Source organism: Otolemur garnettii, unplaced genomic scaffold (assembly GCF_000181295.1).
Source record: "Otolemur garnettii isolate 467f Iridium unplaced genomic scaffold, OtoGar3 scaffold00011, whole genome shotgun sequence".
Taxonomy (NCBI): Eukaryota; Metazoa; Chordata; class Mammalia; order Primates; family Galagidae; genus Otolemur; species Otolemur garnettii.
The window spans coordinates 1494053-1516424 of record NW_003852406.1 but is presented as its reverse complement, the minus strand read 5'-3'; the positions used below and the strand labels follow the sequence as shown (position 1 = coordinate 1516424).

Genomic DNA, 22372 nt, shown 5'->3' with positions numbered 1-22372 from the left:
AAGAACTCAAATTTGGATGTTTTGTTTCAACAGCGGAGTACAAAATCCTGTGTCCTGGAGGAGAAGGTTTTCGACCAAATCCTATCACCGTCATACTGGAAGGTAATTCTGTCTCCTCCATCTGGAAGTACACACATTTTGAACTTCCTTGGGTTTATTTACAATACTGAAGAAATGCTTTTGTTTTCATTTTGACAGATATTGACGAGTGTCAGGAGCTCCCCGGGCTGTGCCAGGGGGGGAGGTGCATCAACACCTTTGGTAGTTTCCAGTGTCGGTGTCCTACGGGCTACTACCTCAATGAAGACACCCGCGTGTGTGATGGTAAATGTCCACTCTAGGATGATCAGTTCTTTCAGCTATTAGGAGCTGATGTCAAAAACCAGCATACAGTTGTCAGGAAAACTGAGAATTTAGCACCATGGTCTAAACGTGGATGTAGGTAAATACATCACACGTGTAGCAACTTGCACTGATGTCACTGAAATTATGTCATTTCCAGTAAGTCCTAAATCTCCCTCTCTCCCTGAGAAAAGTAAAGTTGTATTATTCTGGGCCATAAGCCCATGAATGCCTACAAGAGTTTTCCATGCTCTTCAGAAAAGCCATGTTTCATTAGAGCAGCGCAGGTCCCATTTCAGTAATGTCCATATTTAGGGCGGTTCTGGGCTTCTCCTCTCATTCCTGACCACTTACCATCTGTACTGAGGCATTTAAACGAGCTTCTCTTGGAAGGCAGCCCTTTGGCTTTGTAAGTGGTGGCCACTGCTCATCCTGTTTTACTAGAAAGGTAGAGAATACTGATCACTTTCAGGTTCTAGAGCACTTGGGGTATGGACTAGGGTGAGAGGGGTGGTTTTCACCTACACACAGAATTACACAGTTGTTGAGAGACCTCCTTGCACTCCATGCGAGGAACATTCCCTTGGCTCTCTAGAAGGCTCCCTAGGTCACTTAGATGGGGATTTCCTCACGGAGTATCAGTTGAACATCACGGTATATATGACACAGCTCTAAAACCTGTGGAGTTAACAAAGACTAGCTAGCATCAAGCCCTGTGCTTGACCATGGGGCTTTCACACTGCCTCACCAGTTCAGATTCATGAAGCCAGTTGTCCGGGACTCATCATATCCTTCCGTGGATCTTGCAAACATGTGAGGCATGTAATTGTCTTTCTGAACCATATTTGAACATTTTAATTTCCCCACATTGCCATCTCTGCATGCCTTTGAGGATATTATGTTCTCATTTATTAGGAGACTCACTGTTGTTTAGGATACGTATGCCTCCATCTAAGAAGATGAGTGTTCCTTTTCCAGAAGCTTCTTTCCTGAGAGTGCATACTTCTGCACAGAGACACAGCACTGATGAACCCAGTACCTATTCTTTCCATCTGGATTTCAAAGTGCCTGGTGGATTTCCTCCTCTCTTGACAACATTTATGTTGACACCAAGTATCAGGCCATTCCAAAGAGTCAAGTTTTCATATTCACGTACAGTTTTTTTCTTTGGATTATAGATGTGAATGAATGTGAGACTCCTGGAATCTGCGGTCCAGGGACATGTTACAACACTGTTGGCAACTACACCTGTATTTGTCCTCCAGACTACATGCAAGTGAACGGGGGAAATAATTGCATGGGTAAGTCCAAGCTTTTCTCAGTTGTGCATGAGAGGGAAAGAGCTGCCCAGTCCAGTGGTTAGTGCTCAGTGTTCGTTGCTCCCCAGGCTGAGTGCTGCCATCTGTCACCATCTGGTAACAGCCTCCTCTCCTGTAGCCCAGAAGCCTGGCATTTTTTCACCACCTTGTGTGGGTGGCTGGGAGTTTTCCTTCCAATGTCATGTTGGAAAATCCCAAACAACAGTTTAATAGTACTTCTTTTGTTTGACTGTTGGGTGTATCTTTATACAATTATATTTACAGCGCTGACCTACAGTATTAAAACATCATGATTCGGAAATGAGAAACTCACTGCCAAAGAGCAGTGGAGAATTGTTGCTAGGAGACTGGGCAGAGAATTGTTTCAAGTTTATTAAGGCTGCAGCTACGAAATGATTTAGTTCTGATTTAATTCCGCAAAATGCCAGAGCATACATTTACCAAAGTCCTTCTTCTTGTAGCTAGAAAGTTGTATAAGAGCAGGAGTTTTTATGCCTTTACCAAAGTCAAGTTATAATACAATTCAAAAACAACTTTGCTCTTTGAGTATCCACTTAGAAATCTGTTGTGATTTTCCCTATGGTATCACCAAGCCTTTTGTTCTTCTAGATATGAGAAGAAGTTTGTGCTACAGAAACTACTATGCTGATAACCAGACCTGTGATGGAGAACTGCTGTTCAACATGACCAAGAAGATGTGCTGCTGTTCCTACAACATTGGCCGGGCCTGGAACAAGCCCTGTGAACAGTGTCCCATCCCGAGCACAGGTGGGTTTCAGTTTCACCATGACCGAAAACATAAATTGATAAATTACCCATGGATTGTTGGAAGAAATCAGTCTTAGAAAGGTAGAAAAGTGTGCATTTTGTATCTTCATAAGAAAAAAAAATGACACACAAAGGCAGCTGTTTAAATTCACACTCGATCCTGCGCCTTCCAGCTGAAAATTAAGTCACAGAATATGCTTTCTAATTTATACCCTCCTACACAACCAGGCTTATAAACTCGGCATTTCATAAAAATATCAGCTGTGAACATTGTTACCATTGTTACTGAGTTCTCTGTGTAACTGAAAGACTGGAAACCTTAGCCAAACCAATGTGACAAATGGGTGAACCATAATTCCTATTGTTTTTACTTATTTAAACCTAGTCTAGGCTGGGCACAGTGGCTCATGCCTGAAATCCCAGCACTCTGGGAGGCCGAGATGGAAGGATCCCTTGAGCTCAGGAGTTTGAGACCAACCTGAGCAACAGTGAGACTCTGTCTCTACTGAAAAATAGAAACACTAGCTGGGCCTTGTGGTTCATGCCTGTATTCCCAGCTACTTGGGAGGCTGAGACAGGAGGATCACTTGAGCCTAGGTGTTTGAGATTGCTGTGAGCGCTCTAGCCAGGGCAACAAAGTACGACTCTATTCCCTCTCCCCCCGAAAAATAAAATAAAACTAGTCTCTTTCCAAAAAAAAAAATTAAAGGCATCTTACAGAGATGTAAATGTAAAATAAGAAGTAAGCATAAAGGGAAATGGCAAACAAGAGTCAGAAAGTTAGAGCAACAACAAGGCTAATACACAAAGTCTAAGCCAGGATTTCCTACACATTTGCCAGAGAGGAGCAATAACTTTAGCTTCAAACTTGCAAGCAGCTCATATGAAAAAGAAAATATAATCCAGCAGAAGAGTCTCAACTATCTTAAAGCAACCTCAATGCTGAAGTGCAAGTTTTCTTGATATTGAGACCCAAGAGAAGTTTCTTCCTTTATATAGATAGAGAGAAAGACACTATATGTTTTTTGTCTAACAAAAACGTCTAAATTATATCTTTTGAGTAAATGAAGTGAGACTTTGGCACAGTGTTCTCACAGCGTACAGTGTATGTATGATACGTATCTCATACATTATGATGGCATTGTTTACCAGGGTTATGATTTGCATTAAACCAAACTGTCAGGAAAGATACTGATTGGGGTATTCAGATGGGGAAATCCTACCCCATTCCCATCAAATCTATGTGTGGCGTTACTTGATAGTCCATGAGGCAGAAAAATATTTTTTCATAAAATGTACCACTCCATCCAGTGTTGACTTCAGAAATAAAGTCATAACCCCTGCTTAGAATTATGATTTACCAGGCAGCGCCTGTGGCTCAAAAGGGTAGGATGCCGGCTCCATATGCCGGAGGTAGTGGGTTCAAACTCAGTTCCTGCCAAATAAAAAAAAAAAAGAATTGTGATTTTACCTCTATCTGAAAAATGTTTCTAGACCAGAGTCTGGCAAACTACAGCCTGTGAGCCAAATTCAGCCTACCACCTATTTTTGAATAGCTTGTATGCAAAGAATTATTTTTATATGTTAAATGGTTTGAAAAAAATTAGAATAATAATACTTCATAACATGAAAGTTACATGAACTCCAAATTTTGGTGTCCATAACTGAAATTTTATTAGAACATGAACAACTAATTTATTTACATATTGTTCATAGGCAAGTTTGAATAGTTTTGACAGAGACTATACCACTTGCAAAGCCTGAAATATTTACTCTCTGGCCATTTAAGATAAAGTTTGCTGACCCCTGTTCTTGAACAATGGCCTTTAAAAGTTTTGATCATACATACTGATAAGTAAAATATCTGGGGGGATATATATATGTGATGTGTGTGTTTACATGTAAAATATAGGTGAAGATGTATGTGTATATGTATTTGTTTTTAATTATATTGAAAAGTGCTTTTATTATTTTGTGAACTGTTCTAATATGAAATACACACATGAAAGTAACTTTCTTAAAAATTAGATTTTCCAAAGATAGATAGAAATCCTAGTATTTTCTTTTTTCCCCTAATGGATTGATTCACTTGGCACTATTTGAGAGACCTCTTTGGACACCCTTGGTACAAGCCAACATTTATTTTTGTAAATGACTATCTGAGTTTTAAAAATCTATATGCTCTTGTATAAAATGCAAGATTTCTTCTTCATGTTGAGTGCTCGCCAAATCCAGACACAGAATCTCCTTAGGCATGAAATCTATGTGATTTCTATAGATGACCAATGCCAGCTGGCATTATACTTATTAAAAGTGGGCATCCATTGATTAGGGAAATAAAGCACTAGGTGAATGACGTTCTATATTTTGATTAAAATACTTCCAGAAATTTTTTACTATTTTTCACTAAGTGTGGCCACTAAGGCAATAGCCACTGTAAGCTTACATTGATAATATTATACCAGTTACAGACATGATCTGGAATTACAGAATCCTGGAATAAGAAGGGACCACCAATAGCATTTAGTCATCCTTTATTACCTATCAAGTTTGATTAATTCAGGCACGAGAAAGACACAAAGGGAGAGAATCTGGGAGAATTGTACCCAGTAAAATCCAGTTCCAAAAATTGAATAAGTGTTGACCCAAATTAGTCATTGAATAATCTCATGTCAAGAACTTAGATTTTCTATGGTCTCCCTCAGACTATCGAGGAAATGGCTTTTGCCAAAGTTCCCCAAACCCTGATCTCTGACTACAGAGGAGAGAGAGGCACTCTTGCCTGTCTTTGGGGTCAGAGCTGAACAGTGTTCACATTGAAATCCGAACTTCTCCAGGCAAGCTCAGACGGAGAAATGGCACGTGTTGTGGAGACCTTTTCCCGCATTGTCATGTCAGCATGAGGGCATTTTTCTTCCAACATTCATCATACAGCCACGTTTGCATCAGAAGGAATTTTCACATTTACTTTTTATCTTAAATTATTCAAAATACAAACAAACCCCTTTCAAGAATGCTTACCAAGTCATTTTCTTGCAGGCCAGTTATTGCTCTTTGATGACCCCCTCCACCCCTAACACCTTTGTTTAATGATTGCAGATGAATTTGCTACACTCTGCGGAAGCCAGAGGCCAGGCTTCGTCATTGACATTTACACCGGTTTGCCCGTCGGTAAGTTATGACAGTGTAGTCAGAACTTTCTGTTTTTGTGTTAGGAAAAGGAGAACACACCATTATTTTCTTTATTTGCTTTTTTTTTCCCCCTTGGAAGGAAAATTTGTTAAACAATGCCTTTAGCTTTATAGAGACACCAATTCTTGTTTGAAGCAAACCGTGCAAACACCCTGGGTAGCTCCACCTAATTGGCACCAGCATTTCTTCTTATGATTAAGGAGACTGGAAAGCTTTTCAGAAAATTACAATCAAGCTTGTGAAACCAACCCTAGGCATCAACAAAGGGGGAGATTCTGGGAGCAGGGCCAGCTGACATTCAATTTCCCACTCCTTCCTTCTGACGAGGACTGAGTTTAATAGGACTTTTCACACCAAGCCTTTCATGTAAGTGGTTCCCATAAAGCTCCTTTCTTTATCTCACATGGAATCTCTCCTGGTCATCCGCTTTGGGAATTTCAGATGGGAGATAAAACTCCTTTCAATCTGAGGCCTCATCTTGTAACGGAAACAGAGACAGCAACAGTGGAAGAGATGCCTGTGCAAGATTCAGAAGTGCTGCACAGCATCCAGCCAGTGTAGGCAATGCCCTTGTGGTTTAAAACCAAGTAACATAGAAGTCGATGGAAGATGATCGCATTCTCAGAGTTCTTCCCCGGCGTGATTTATACGTATCCTTAGATGCCCTCTTCAGGCTGAGCGCTTATGTCTAACAGCAAACATTGCCGCTTGCTTTGTTCCACCTTATTCCTAATAAGTAAACTGAAATCCACATCAACCTTTCCAGTGACCTTGTTTAAGAAAACAAGAGTCTGGTCCAGCAATCAGCCTGGCTCCTGTATAGTGCCAAATCCATATGACTCCACAGTCTAGTCAACGTCCAAAGAAACTTCATGGTTTGGAAAGAAAAACTGCTAAATGACATTGGCATGAAACACCTGGCCCTAGCTGCTTTGTTTTTCCCCTTCCCAAAACAGATCTTTCAGTCTTCCTAGAATCTGTGATCAGAAGATAAGTGGTCTCTAATAGTAATGGTTCTCCATGGACTGACCAGGCATGTACCCCAGCAAGGCTGCCCTCCAAGGCTGGCAGTGAACAGGGACTCGAAACGGCATGAGCATCGTTGGCTAGAAGAGCTGGAAACGCCTCAAATATCATCTAGTCCAAATGCCTTGCTTCACATAGGAGGAGACAGAGGCCCAGAGAGGGGAAGGGACTCACCCAAGGCCACCTAGCTAATGAATAACAGAGCTGGGCCCAGAACCCAGTCCTGACTCATAGCTGACTTTGCCTCTAGCTCTTGAAAACTAGAAATCTGATATTTAGCAATATACTTATTGTTACCAAATTCCACCACGATAAATATTTAGATGTCTGAAAAGTGTGTTTTATTTAAGCTTTATACTCTCCCTTTGGATGATCTTAAGATTGTTGGCATGTGGAGTCCACGTGCATAGGGTTAAAACTATAGCACATTTCTTAATATTGTCTTAAAATATAAACGTCTGCAAGTTGAAGTTCAAATAAAACACAGACAAGAAAAAATATAATTTTTTATATATCCTTTTGCTATTTTATTCCTAACAATGGCTGGAAATTCAACTCAGTCTGTTTTGCTAAACCTGATAATAATTCAGCGTTTATATTTAAAATGGATAAATGTGAATATAATATTTCATGTTTTAACCCATACTGAACAAATGACATCTGAATTGGTTTTCTGTTTGCTGGTGAAATATAGCTGTGGTGTTACTTCACATGGCTTTTTAACAACACAAAGGACAAAGGTATGAAAAATCTAAAAACATAATTGCCCGTGTTCAAAATAGCCATGCCCACTTTTTGAGATTCTGAGCTGGTTGTTGCTGTTCTTCTTGTTGTTCGCCAATAAACAGATTAGTTTGCCTGTGAACAAAATCAAACCCTTTTAAAAAAAAATACATGTAGAGTCTGTCAAATTTCTTCTTTAAATCAGGTTGGTTTACAAGTGTGATTCTTCTAAAACTGCAGCACCTCTTGTACCAGTGGTTCTCAACCTGTGGGTCGCAACCCACAGGAACTATATTAAAGGTTAGGAAGGTTGAGAACCACTGTCTTGCAGGCTCCTCTTGAGTCTGTGGCCATTTTCCTACAACTTATGCAAAGGGAGTCCCCTGCAGAGGCTCCTGACTATAATAAGTAAGCAAAGTATCTCAACAGTAATAACAGAAACCTACTGAATTGGGAAGACTTGTGATTATAGACCTAGACTTTACACCTGCTGCCTGTTTTGTCAAACTCTGCCAAGATGGAGGGACCCTCCAGGATAGCAAGCAAGTTGGTAACAGGTCTGTGAAGACTGTGTTAGGGTGATGCAGGACCACAGAAGGGAGGAAGGATCACCTGTTAGCAGAGTCCTAGGGTCAAGTCCTGGCCTTGCCACTCACTCACAGGCCGATGGTCTCAGCACGTTACATTCTCTCACTTGGCCTCAGTGGCATCACCTGGGTAGCGAGGATGGTCATAGTACCTAGACCATCTCATAGGGTGGCTGTCATAACTCAGTGAATAAAGGCAGGTTGAAGGTTTGAGAATGCACCAGGCTTGTGCAAGGGAGATGCTATTAATACTATTATAATTTGCATTAGTATTACTCCTGTCATACTAGAGGGCACTTCAATGGTCAGGAATGCAGAGAAGGTAAGACAGAAGTGGGACCAGGCCAGGCTGGTGAGGAGGCCAGACCTGCTCAAAGCCTCCTTCCACAACTGGCCAGCCCTGCATTAGCAGTCCAGCTTCTGGCTCTGCTCTCACTCTGACTTTGTTCCTATTTTAATCCTTACCAGCCCTCTTGCAGACACTGGTTCTTAACAGATTTGAATTACTATCTGCCATGTGGAGTTCTAAGGACAGAGCCCAGGCCAGCCCCTGCCGCTGGAGGCACACACTCCCCTGCAGCAGTCCTTCATCCAAGCTGACCTCATCTTCACAGCCAGCCCTGGCCCAGCTTAGCATCCCCACACCTGACCTTCCTCCTTTCTAAAGCCCTAAAAAGGAATGGGAAAGATCAGAGTTCTCTGTGACCGTGGGCTCCTCCTCTGCTCTTCACCAGAATACTTTTCCATTTTCACTAAATACCACTGCACACCTGGGGTGGAGGGGCTATTTACACTTGGAGATCACTTTTATTCTCATTTGACGTATCTACAGTACCCAGTAGATACAAGGATGACTGTACCTGTAAAAAGTTGACATTTTGAAACAAAACCGAAAGTAGGTAGACTGGTGAGTCTGGAAAGTGGTTTAGTTATCTCAGGTCACTATTCATTGGCTTTCCCTCTTCCTATCACCACTACCTCCACTGCACACATGTGTGTGCACACACACACACCTTCCTGTCTTACCCTGACCGAGGATCATGGGCTATACTGTCACTCACAGGTGACTGCTCTGTTTCTAGATATTGATGAATGCCGGGAGATCCCAGGGGTCTGTGAAAATGGAGTGTGCATCAACATGGTTGGCAGCTTCCGATGTGAATGTCCGGTGGGATTCTTCTATAATGACAAGCTGTTGGTTTGTGAAGGTAAGTGATGTTGTGACTTTGTCATATCCAGAAATGAGCCAACTGATGAGCCACTTTACCTCACTTGTCAAGTTTCACAGCACTGACGTTCCAGAACGGCATCAAGCTCTACAAGTAGTGAAGGGCATGGGCCAACATGGAATTTCATACAAAAGAATACGCTAACTCCCAGCGGAAAAACCAGGATGTGCGTGCCCCGGCCCCCTTCCCCCGACACACAATGCATTAGATTTCCCAGCTGATATGAAAAAGCTTTGAGTTCCTTGGTGTGTCAGATCACTTTTTTTTTTCTCACGTTGCTTGAAAGTGAACATGAGTGGACAGTCATCATGAGTTGACTCTCACCATCAGTGTTCTCTTCCAAATGGAGACTTTGCTACTCCCAAGTGAAAACAAGGTTAATGCAAATATTCCAAATGTGTGAGAGAATTCCAAATGGCAAGAACAGCAGATTTGATTTTATATGAAGAATGTTGGCATGCATGCAAAGGGCACTTTTTCCTTTTCAAGTTACCGCCTGTTACCATGTGTATGTACTGTGATCCTGAGCATTCCTTATAGCACTTCATATTTTTTCCTACATCTGGGAAAGATAGTGTTCTTTTACATTTTAGTAAAAGGGATATTACTGGTTATTAAATATACCATGTGCCCTAGGATTGCTGGAATAATTTTCTACTTAAACTTAGGGCCCATACCAGACTTTTTCATCATGTTTGAAAGGGCTGTTACCTCATAGAGTTTGTCTTATAGCACATACGTCAACATTTTAATATTCAGAAAATCCTTTTTTAAATAAACTGGAGACAACCAGTTTATACCACGAGTAAAATTATTGTCCTAACCGTGTACTTGTTAAGTTCTTCTCGCCAGGGTTCTGGTTACTGTGGCCAAGTGGGCACATGTCCCTCACCCTGCCTGCTGTGTGGGTTAGTGAGAATAGGGTGGTTGCCAGTCAGCGCCTTCCCAAGGAGAGAGCAAGTCAGACCTTGGCCTCAGTCCCCGGGCATCGGGAAGGCATCTAGGAGCAGGTACCTGGAGAGAAAGTGTGGATATGGAAGAGGAGAAAGGAGCCCACAGCAGGTGCTCTTATGGTGCTAGAAATGTCCGCCTTCCTCATAGCCACACCCTTCTCCTCTCACACAAGCCTCAGGGTGCCTGCCACCTTCTCAGGCCAGTTCCCCATCTTTTCCCTTCAGAGATCCCGTAGATGATTACTTTACCCAGGTACCTCTTTGCTCTTTCTATTTGCTGAAGCAACCACCCTTGGGCAGAACCCATAGGCAAGGGCACCCATGACCACATCAACTAGACCTTGCTGTATCTGTGAGACTGAGAACATGCAGCTGTGCCAGTGTGAGGCTGTCAGGGCAGCAGTCAGGGGATATTGAGATGACTGAGTGCTCTAATGTTTGGTTTCTCTTATGCAGAATATCCATCTTCAAGGCAAGTGTTTAATCTAAGATCAGTTGCTCTCCAGCATACTTGTAGCTCTCAGTATCAGAAAACGAAGGTGGATTTAATACATGCCTCAGCTGAAACTGAAAGTGGATTCAATTTACTGAAATTGGAGTGGATTCCAGAAGTGATTTAGGGAGCCTCCATACATCTGCTCCCCTCCATGTCTGTGTAATTTTCAGCTGTTATATCACAGGAACGCTTGTCCTTGACATCATTTGGCTTCTCCAAGGCACAATCTATCTCCTATATTTCTATGCACCTTTAATTCAGAGCAGGCAGAGCTAGTGAGTGACATGGTACCAGGTATATTGTAACCCTAGGTGTGCCGAGTCAGAATCTGCATTTCAACAAGATCCCAAGTGATTCATACAGATTGGGCTTGAGACATTCTGCTCTATAGGTCTTACGACTTTCCAGACAAAAGCAGTCTTGGGCTTTGAGCAAATACAGGGCTTTCTAGGCTAGGAGTCTGTACCTATATCAAGTCATGGCCCTAGCCAAGATTTCATAACTCTGTTTAGACCTGAGCATCATTAGAGTCCATACGTAGTCATAGATCAAGTTCTTGAATTCATAAATAATATTACTAACATGGAAAATTTAGATAATGAGTTTTTAGTCTTCTGTTCTCTTTTTACTAAAAAAAAAAAATAGACTTTATTTTCAATTTTAAGTTCACAGCAAAATTAAGAGGAGGGTACAGAAATCTCAGATACTCACTAGCACCCCACACATAACCTCCCCTGTTAGCAGCAACCCCTGTCCCAGAGTGGGGAATTTGTTATAATTGATGAACCTACATTGATACATCATTATCGCCCAAAGTCCATAGTTTACATAGTTCCAATGTTGCACATTTTATGACTTTGGACAAATTTACAATGACCTGTATCTACCATTATGGTATCATACAGTATTAAGCCTCTGTGCTTCCTCTCCCCAACTCCTGGCAACCACTGATCTTTTCACTCTCTCCACGGTTTTGCCTTTTCCAGAATGCCATGTGGTTGGAATCATATAATACACAGCGTTTTCAGATTGGCTTTTTTCACTTAGTAATATGCATTTAAGTTTCTTTCGTGTCTTTTCATGGCTTGATAGCTCACTTCTTTTAATATTAAGTAATATTCTGTTGTCTAGACGTACCATAACTTACTTATCCATTCACCTACCCACAGACATCTTGGTTGCTTCCAAATTCTAGCAATAATGAATAAAGCTGCTATAAACATTCATGTTGTCTCATCGAAATAAGAAAATAGAAACCTGTTTCCACGTGTGAGGCTGCAGTGACTGGACACCAGATTCTGTTCTCCTTCGAATTAAACTCCCTCTTGTGCTTGCAGACATTGACGAGTGTCAGAATGGCCCGGTGTGCCAGCGCAACGCCGAGTGCATCAACACCGCGGGCAGCTACCGCTGCGACTGTAAGCCGGGCTACCGCTTCACCTCCACGGGACAGTGCAACGGTAGGTAGAGCCCCTGGCCGGGTGTGTCCACCCCACAGGTCATCTTCACCAAGTTCAGGGACTTTGATTTCTTTTGAGATAGTTAGGCTGAAGAATATGATTTAGATTGATAAACTATAGTAACTAAATTGCCAAAAAGGAAAATTGTTAAAATGCTTAACCATTTAGCTTTTTTCTCTCTTTATAGATGAGATGTTTGCAAAACAAGAACTAAACCACTTACATAAGTAGATTTCACATTTGCCTGTTACCTTGCCTACAACACCCACCCCTGCACACATACACAAGTATACATATTCTCTCTCCCTCTCTCTCTTTCTCTCTCTCCCCCTCTCTCTTCTCTCTCTTGTAACCAGTATTTGGAATCAAGTAAGTGTTTTTTTTCCTTCCACAGAACCCGTCTTAGACAGATGAGCTTTTCACCATCTTGACCATATACCCCATATACTGAAACTCTCCTGAGATGAGGCAGATTAACCTGCATAAACTGAACAAATAAAACAAGCAACATCACTTTTCTTGCCAAACATCTTGAAAGCCCACAGCGCACATTAAAAGCCTATTAATAGCTATAAGTCACTTACAGTAAATGAGAAACCATTTTCCCAAGAGGTTAGATTTTTATTGTTGTCGGCTTTTGTCAGGGATGTGGTAGAAATAAGCAAGTTGGGTGTGTTACCTACTTAAATTGATGATGAAATTGTTCAGTCTCTGATGGTATCTTGTAGACATTGGTATGAAAACTGAACACTGGTGTTTCAGCCCAAGAGCAATATAGTACCTGGGAATGATTTTCTCGCAAGTTTTTAAGTAATTATGAATTCTTAGATATTTAGCAAAGAGGTCAGGAAGAGTATGTTATTTTCCTTATGGCTCATTTCACAGTGAGTTTCCTGGATATTTTATGCATTAGTGAATGAAACAACACAGGGGAACATGGTCAGATTTTCCTTGGATTTCCTTACCTACCCGTGATTAAGTGGTAGGAAGTTCACTGCTCTCTGTCGGGTATTTTGCATTGTTTTATGAGGCCTTGGTGGGAAGAGGGTGTAATGGCAGAACAAAAAAAAAATCACTTTGAGAACCAAGACTTGTTTTGTTGAGTTTAAAAGAACATGTGCAAGTATTTAGTATTTTGTCAACAGGGCTGTTGTTATCCGTGTATTAAAAATACAGGACAGGAAAAGTAGGGACGTCTCTGATATGAACCACAATGCCCTAGTGAAACTTGGCGTGGATCTCACTTCCCTGCATTTTGCTTGTAATTTATATTTCCTTAGAACTGGGTGAAATAATTCCAGTCAAAATAAAGAATTGCTGATAATATAGAATGTGTCGTTTCACACCATTTCACACTCACGTAAGAAGTAGGACAGAGCTATTTATAGATCAAGACAGGACACCCAGCCTTAGCCTGCTGGAGCTTAAACTCTTCAACATTTTTTTGGTAGAACATGAACATACATAAAATGCATCTGGCCTTACCAGCAGTAAGTGTTATGGACAAAAGTTATTTCTAGCCAAAAGCTCAATTTCTCCCATTCATTGAAATCTTCAGAAGAAAAGGAATGTACTTGAGTTTTGCAACTATTCGGCCTCCAGGGCTAAAGACTTCATTCTGGAAATGTCTTCATTTATGTCTCACTTTTTAAATCTTTTAAAATATCTTTAAATAGTATCCTGTACTTCGCATTTTTCAGGCATGCTGCAAAGTACTCCTCTCAGCCTGCATTTATAATGGAAAGAACTAAAACTTTCTCTCAATGATGAGATTTTTATCATTTCAAACCTTGAATCACATCTGGCCGTGGCACCCACACTGTTGCTGAGAGTTCCCAGAGAGCAGTTAGACATCCAAGCTCTGGACACTGGGGTGACCTCCATAGCTGGATCAGTCAGAGCAAATACAGCCCCCTTCTGAAATGTCTTCCCCAACTAAAGTCAAAGAGACACTATTGTTCACAGCCACCTCTTCCGTAGTCATGGTCTCCTCTCCCTCTCTGCTGACTAGGTGTTTCCCCCTGTAGCCTGTTCCTACCTCCTAATCTGACCTCACATACAATCTCCAGGGAGGTTAGATCCTGGCACTTACAGAAACCTAGCTTTCTGACCTCAGACAAAGAGAAAACTTTACAACTAAGTTCTCTAGAACTCTTCACTTTCTGTTTCATCAGTAGAACCTCAAAGTACTCCATATTTCATTTTTTTAAAACCATCATGAAATAGGACCACAGAGGAAAGACAGTTCTTTGCGGGCAGATCCTTCATGCCCTCTGCTTCCTGTGTGACTCAGAGGTGAAGCAGACCTGTGCTCCTGCGTATTCCCAGATCCAGGTGTCTGGACAGCTACCTGCAGGTGCCAAAGGTCTGGGCAGCTGTCATAGGTCCTTCCTCAAAATCAGCTCCCTTCATAAACTTTGGATGGAAATCAGTTTCCTTTGCCTACTCTTGGAAGCAGTTTGCTCATTTTAAATCCATTTTCTCAAGAATTTCTAGAATTTCTGTGCGGGCTAGTGGTAGCTCCTAAGTTGCTCTATCCTAGCTTCTCTTACTGACACAGTTAACCTCACTTGGGACTGTTAAACGGTAAAGTGACCCATCAGCTCTAGTTAAGTAGGAGGCAGCAATAGAGTGGCAACATGAATACATGAAGCAAAGCAGATAACTGTTCCCGGACAGTCTGGGTTGCTCTGTGCACCAGGAAGTGCTCATTCCCGATGGCTGTGTGCTTAGAAGACAGGGCAGGAGACCAGTGAGTCTGGATTATTCACTTAAGAGCAGGACGCTGTGTGCACTAGAGCATTGACAGCAACGTGGCCACTCCGTTTTCCTCTGTGACAGGAGGAAAATCAGGCCAGCGCAGTGCTCTTCAAATCACAGTTGCTCTACACGTAGTCTTGAAAGCTTTAAAAAATTGGAGACATACTCAGGCAGGTAATTATGTGATTTTGTGAGTTCCCGCATTAAATTCTGCCCTCAGACAATCAAAATTCAGGAAAGCAACAAAGAGACAGGTGATGATAAATATAATTTAGAGCTTGAAGACTGGCAGAAGCAAGAGGAGGGGGCTTTTCTTCAAGGGAATATGAACAAAAAGAAAGTGATGTCGTTAGGATTGTCCGGTGCTGACAGGAGCCTTGTGTGGGCATGAAGACTGGGTTAAGATAGAAGGAAAGGTTTTAGGAGTAAGACAAAACAGTGAGGTGCAGATTGAGGAACAAGAAGCAATGTGGGTTGTCCATTAAATAAAAGAGAGACTTAATCTTAGCAACAGGATTTCTTTGATTTTGGCATAAACTTCCAAAGGAGGCCATGAAATATCTATGCTTTGAGGCACTAAACTTTAGGCAAAACACTTCAATTCATTCCATAGTCTGTGATGCTGTATAGGCAGAAAATCAAGCAGAAAAGCCTCCTGGCTTGAGGTTTTCTCCCCCATTCTACCTCTAAGTCTTTGTTTATCTTTCATTGTTTGATTCCTTCCCTGTTTTTCATCATTTCATGTATTGTTAACGTACTCTGAATACGCCTAGTAAATGAGAGTAAGAATTAACCAGTTTGGGGGCAAAAATAAATACAATGCTAATATCCATTTCACTAATTTGGTTTAGAGCTAAGATTACTCCTGAGTATTATACTTGGAATTAAGTTGCTTAATTATATTTTGTCTTCTAAGTCTCCTTTTAAGATGCCTAAGGTGTTTTTATTTACAGATCGCAATGAATGTCAAGAAATCCCCAATATATGTAGCCATGGACAGTGTATCGACACAGTTGGGAGCTTTTATTGTCTTTGCCACACTGGTTTTAAAACAAATGCTGACCAAACCATGTGCCTGGGTAAGTATGTAATCATCATTTTTTTTTTTTTTTTTGGCCAATATACTATTGAAAAATTCATTGCCATCTGGATACAGGTAAAATTTAATACTAAGTCTGTAATAGTTATTTTGCTATTTACCAAATGAAAACACAGGCAAGTCTACAACAGTGACATCCTATTTAATCTCTGGCAGTCTGAACAGAACAAACCTCTTTCTTAGTATTCATTTGCCTGTCAGTTTAGAAAAACTTTTGACTAAGGGGTAACTTGAGAAATATAGTAAGGCAAAGAATTTTTGCTAATGTTGATGGCCTACTAGTCTTCCTTAATATTCATGTGGGTTTGCTTGTCAGTGTGAGAATGAGCATATTTTGAGAACAGTCTGTATTTTGTGCCAGATTGTCAAAGGCAAATTCATAGATTGTACAGAGGCAAAAAAAAGTTAAGAATTATTTTTTTTCTAGGGGAAAAAGAACTCACGATTTTAAATCTCTTCCTTAATCTCAATACTGTCAGGATGCTGGTTTAGAATAAACATCAGACTTCAAACATGTAATTAACCATTTTCTCCCTAGGATTCTTTTTCTATTTTAAAGCCATATCCATTAAGCCTTTGGGGGATTTCAGGAACATGAGTCAATTTTAGAGCTGGAAAAAGAATTACTAGAGCCCCCTTGAAAGTGCTTGCCTTTGACTATAATGTTCATCCTGAGTACGAACATTTTCATTGAGTTTTCGTTTTCTCCAGAGAAATAACGAGTTTTCATTAAAGGAGTGTAATGAGTCCTGCACATCACTGGGCAGCTAACCCTTACACAGCCACGAGACTCTGCCCAAGTTTCTCTTCGTCTCAATCTTGCAGAAGCCCCCTAAAAAAGAACCTGCCCTACCAAAGATCTTCACCAGCCTGGCTAAAAATCAGTCAAGACAAAAACTCTTAATTTTTGGCAGTGACTCACACACACACACGCGCACACTAGAGCAGTGGTTCTCAAACTTCCTAGTGCCATGATCTATTTTCATTGTTACAAAGGGGTCACAACCCCACAGGTTGAGAACTGCTGCTGTAGAGTCTCTTCGGATCAGCAATTGCTTCCTGATTCCGGACCACAGATAATTTATCTTTATGTCCCAAATGTAAAGGAAAGGAAATCCCAGTTCTAATTTTGCTATCCTCGGGTGTTACCTTCCACCCTCTCTCTCCTTTTGCCCCTTGCCTACCTCACTCTTTCAGATCAAGAGTATCAACTTTGTTTCATTTAAAGTTTTTACATCCTCCTTAATATGGTGTGTAGGTACACGTTTCTAGCCAGCTAGAAAGATGCTAGCTGCTGTGACAAGATGCAAAGACATGTAAGATGCCAGAAAGAGTGTACAAACGAGTCTAAGAGAAAAGTCATAGACCAATAAAAAGCCCGGTGATGATGCAGGAGTTTGTGAGAAGACCAAAGTAAGGCCATCACAGTGAGATAGTTTAGAGGGTGAGGTGAGTCGTCACTGACCGGAGTTGCCCTGTGCTTTTAGTGGTGATTGGAAAGGAGGAAAAGATGCCTACGATGGCAGATGAGCTAGAAAAGCTGTGTTATTTTGTTGACTGACTGGTGTAAAGCTGGGTGAGTCAGTGCTTTTTGGTCATTGGCGTGAAAATCTTAAAGATTGAAATTTGCCAAAGGTGACAACCCAGATGCGCACAGAATCTTTTCCATTTTCAAGTGGAAATACTTGAAGAGTGGCAATGGGGGATAATTCTGGAAGCAAATAGGGTAAAATAATCCTCATCCAGGCCTCATGTCCTTAGCTTGCTTGCCTTTCTCATGCCAGCGGAGGACAGGGTTTATTCCCAAGGTTTGGTTAGTCTCCTACCTCCTGTTGGATTCCCAGGGTGAGCTACCCCTGGTGAGGCTAATACCAGGAAGTCCTCAGCCTCCCTGAGACTTTGTAAACTCCACAGTGATCTTTAACCCTAGTAACCATGTAACTTCTTCTTCCATTAGTAATTTTGTTTCTCCGTGGCCTTTCTTCCTACTAGATATCAATGAGTGTGAAAGAGATGCCTGTGGGAATGGAACTTGCCGGAACACCATTGGTTCCTTCAACTGCCGCTGCAATCATGGTTTTATCCTGTCTCACAACAATGACTGTATAGGTGCGTATGCGAAGGGGTGCTTCACCAGAGGAAGTCTGTTCACCTGTGTGCTGTGTAGTCAGCACCATCTCCCGCTCCAGCTGTCTTTTTTTAATATATGCTATCTTATGCATAACAATTGGTTACAGGACTTGTCAAATATAATGTGTCGAATATAACATCAAATAGAATACAGTAGTCTCCCCCTTAACTGCAGGACGTACATTCCAGGACCCTAAGTGGATGTCTGGAATCCACAGATAGTACCAAACCCTATTTATACTATGTTTTTCCCTATTTGTGTACCTATATACCTACAATAAAGTTTAATTTATAAATTAGGCATGGGAAGAGATTAATAACAATAACTAATGAGAAAATAGAACATTTATAACAATATACCGTAATAAATGTTATGTGAATGTGGCTTCTCTCAAAATATTATATTATACTAAACTCTCCTATTTTTAGACAACAGTCAGGCAGGCAACTGAAATCCTGGAAAGTGAAACTATAAAGGGGTGACTACTATAACTATGTCCTTTACTCTTATTAAAATGCTCATTAGCAGCTATAATTTTTATGTCTACTTTGCTGTGAATTAATCAGATTTCAAAATAAATAGAATTTATTAAGTTTTAAAATATACAACAGCAGTTTTTGTGTGGAAATTACATAATTCATGAATAACATGAACCTTCTTATCTAGAAGTTTCACTATAGCCTCCATTAAAAAAAAATAGATTATCAAATCTATAAAATCCCCCTTGTAAAAAAATGCTAGCTAAGAGTAGTGAACCAACTTTTTGTTTTATTTTATTGTGTTATAGGCTAATTTAAATACTTCTAATTGTAAGAATAGTAAATAATGTCTTTAGCTGAATTAGGTATTGGTAAATCAGTTTTAGCTTTTAAAAATAAAATCTAAAGTAAGATCAAGATAAAACCGGTACAAAATGTGAATGTAAATTATCAATCTCTAATATAATAATGTAACTTTATTGTCAAGTTTGTGTAGGTTCTCAAAGCCAGCTCTACTATTACAAACTGTAATAGATCTTCATTGGAATTTCTTATGTTTGGCTGAGCCAGCAAAGGCCTCTTAAAATTCAGAATAAGTATTTTTCCCTTCAAAGGTTTTGGTCATTGCTAGGATTATGACATTTTCTTTGGAATATATCAGAAGGATTTTGTTCTGTTTTGTTTTGTAGATGTTGATGAATGTGCAACTGGAAATGGAAATCTTTGCAGAAATGGCCAGTGTATCAACACAGTGGGGTCCTTCCAATGTCAGTGCAATGAAGGCTACGAGGTGGCTCCGGACGGGAGGACCTGTGTGGGTGAGTATGGGGGTCAGAAACACCCTGGAGACAAGGCTCCCAGAGACCACTCAAGGACTCATCCTTCTGGAAGCCTAGAAGAAGAATCAGTGTATTACACTAATCTTCTTTGTACAAACTTTTTTTAATTAGAAAAAAAAAAAAAATATATATATATATATACAATCACTTTTCCCCTAATTATTAAAAATTAAGTTATTGTATCGAGAGAACAATTAAGCTGTTAAATCTGATAGTTAAACAGTTAAATTGTTCTGTAAACAATTTTGATTTTTTTTCTTCAGAATATTTAGCTCTCGTATAAGCTTAAGCTCTTATATAATCTTTTTGATGTCCATAAAATCTTTATAATCACTCACTCTTCACATGCTATGTTTTTCTGGAAATATTTAATTTATGGTAGGTAAAATAGAGTATGGTTGTTACATTGCACACAAGCAGGCAAGGGTTATCTTTGTTGTTTATTTTTCTCCAGGTGGAATGTTATGGACTTTTAGTTGGCTTTCCGTGTTCCTTTGATTTGATTTCAGCTTCTTTGAATTTTAGTTGTCTGATGGAAATCATGTCGATGGGAACCTTTTCCTTTTTTATCCTTTTTCTTTGCAGATATCAATGAATGTCTCCTGGAACCTGGAAAATGTGCACCAGGTACCTGTCAAAACTTGGATGGGTCCTACAGATGCATTTGCCCACCTGGATACAGTCTGCAGAATGACAAGTGTGAAGGTAGGAAGGCTGCCTTCCATCAGTGTTTGGAAATGAGTGGTATTTTCACTGCATTAAATACTCAAAGCAGAGATTTTGTTGTGGTGTCTTCATTTTGGAATACTTTAACAGGAACATATCCAAGAGCAGGGTGTATGACATGGTCTCATCTTCTGGCAAGAAGAGATCAGCTAATTCTCGTGCTAATCTTCGGTGAAGTAATTTTGCTGTATGCATATGGCTGCTAGTATGACCCTGACTCTTTTCCATTGTGCTTTCTGAAAGCTTATGAGAATACTATGTTTTGCTCCCAGTATTCCCCAACTGCATGTTTTTAAGTGGCAATAGTATATAGCTAAAAATAACTCCTAATTCCAGTTAAAATCTTTAAAGTTACCCCATTCCAGGTTCTATGAATGTGGTCATATAATTTTGTCTATGTAATGTGGTTATAAAATACGTCCATGGAGTTTTTATAGTATTGCATTCTTTTAATTTCAATACTTATGTCATTGCATTAAATGAAAGACATTTTGGACAGAATTTTATATAATAAATAAGTAGAGATGAAAGGATTTTCAAGAATTCAACTAGTTCATGCCCCTCACTTTAAACAGATCTGCATCTAATTCACAATGAGTGAGAATTTTCTTTACTTTTGATATTACCAAAGAGAAGTTTGTTATATTTCCAATTTATTTATTTTAGAAACAAAGTCTCACTTTGTCGCCCTCTGTAGAGTTCTGTGACATCACAGCTCACAGCAACCTCCAGCTCTTTGGCTTAGGTGATTCTCTTGCCTCAACCTCCCTAGTAGCTGGGACTACAGGCCCTCACCACACCGCCCAGCTATTTTTTTGTTGCAGTTTGGCCCAGGGCCGGGTTCAAACCCACCACCCTCAGTATATGGGGCCGGCATCTTACTGAGCCACAGGCACGGTCCTATATTTCTAATTTAACTAGCAGTCAAGTGGTGATGATATTTTAAAAGTGAGCATTTTTTCAAAGTTCACTCTAAATGTACATTATTAAAGGTATTGTTTCACTTTTATTAAAGATTGGCTTTTTAACTCCATGATTAATGCATAATTACCCTAAAAGGAACAGAATGGAGATATATAGACATAAGAATGTCTTCCCAAATGCTCAATAAATGTGTTCACTTTACAATATTTGTCTTCATTCTTAAAAAGTTGATAACCTACAAGCTAATTTCTACCATAAGAGAAATACTCATAACAATGATAAAAATAACCAAAAAGAATATTTGAGCATTTTTACAAAAGTTAACTTTTCTTAAAGAAAAAGTTGAATGTGGGATTGGAGGGACTGTGGGAATAAAGTAATGTGATAATCAACAGCCTTTCAGATTCATGAATAAACCACAGGGGGCTTGATATAATTATAACTACAACTTAATGAACAAGAAGTGATGAAGAAATTGATTTTTCATTGTACAGGAAGATAATCACTTCGCAATGAGAGGCAGGGGAAAAGATGGGCGAGTTTGTTGGAATAGAGTGGCCGTACTTGTTCCATAAGTAAGACAATAACATAGTTTATTGAGCAAACCAAGACGATTTTGAAAGTGGCACTGTTAATAGCACTGTTAATAATGGAGTCATATTGCCAGGGTACAAGTCAAATCTGTCAAGTGTAGAACATAAAGGTCTTATCTCAATAATCAAGTAAATGAGGCAAAAGCTATATTGATGTGTTTGATGTAACCACGTCAGATTGTATTAAAAAATCAACACATTGTACCCCACATGTGCATAAATGTATTCATGATCTATGTGTATATGACTTAATAAAAAATAAATAAATAAATGGCAGAGACTTCAGATTAGATTTAAAAAATAATAATAATGGATTCAGGCTAACTGGCATGAGCTGGGACTGTCCCAGGCTAACTAGGACATGTGGTTGGTTACCCAGTCCATTCCAACAGACCACCCTTCACCACTCCTTTATTAAGATGTATTATTTTAGGGCGGCTCCTATGGCTCAAAGGAGTAGGGCACCAGCCCCATATGCTGGAGGTGGCGGGTTTAGGCCCAGCCCCAGCCAAAAACTGCAAAAAATAATAATAATAATAATAAGATGTATTATTTTACTGAAGAAAACAGGCCACAATTCTAGATGTATCAGGTTCCTGTGATCTGTACAATGAAAGAAAAAGCCTATACAAGAAAGGTATTTTTGTTTGAATGATTAACCCACTAATCAGAATTAGAAGCCTCCTCTTCTGTGATGTTTTTAGTTTGTACTGAAGAGGATTATAC

At 40.0% G+C, this 22372-nt stretch overlaps 1 protein-coding gene across 1 annotated transcript in view; it reads left to right on the top strand.

Moving 5' to 3' along the window:
* FBN1 (fibrillin 1) overlaps nucleotides 1-22372 on the top strand; it is a 233936-nt gene that overhangs the window by 178047 nt on the left and 33517 nt on the right. Inside the window, exons 38-48 of the mRNA XM_023510045.1 lie at nucleotides 34-102; nucleotides 199-324; nucleotides 1521-1643; nucleotides 2271-2429; nucleotides 5529-5600; nucleotides 9040-9165; nucleotides 11973-12095; nucleotides 15809-15934; nucleotides 17947-18063; nucleotides 19254-19382; nucleotides 19989-20108. Of these exons, the coding sequence (XP_023365813.1) occupies nucleotides 34-102; nucleotides 199-324; nucleotides 1521-1643; nucleotides 2271-2429; nucleotides 5529-5600; nucleotides 9040-9165; nucleotides 11973-12095; nucleotides 15809-15934; nucleotides 17947-18063; nucleotides 19254-19382; nucleotides 19989-20108 (1290 nt within the window). The remainder of the gene's footprint in view (nucleotides 1-33; nucleotides 103-198; nucleotides 325-1520; nucleotides 1644-2270; nucleotides 2430-5528; nucleotides 5601-9039; nucleotides 9166-11972; nucleotides 12096-15808; nucleotides 15935-17946; nucleotides 18064-19253; nucleotides 19383-19988; nucleotides 20109-22372) is intronic.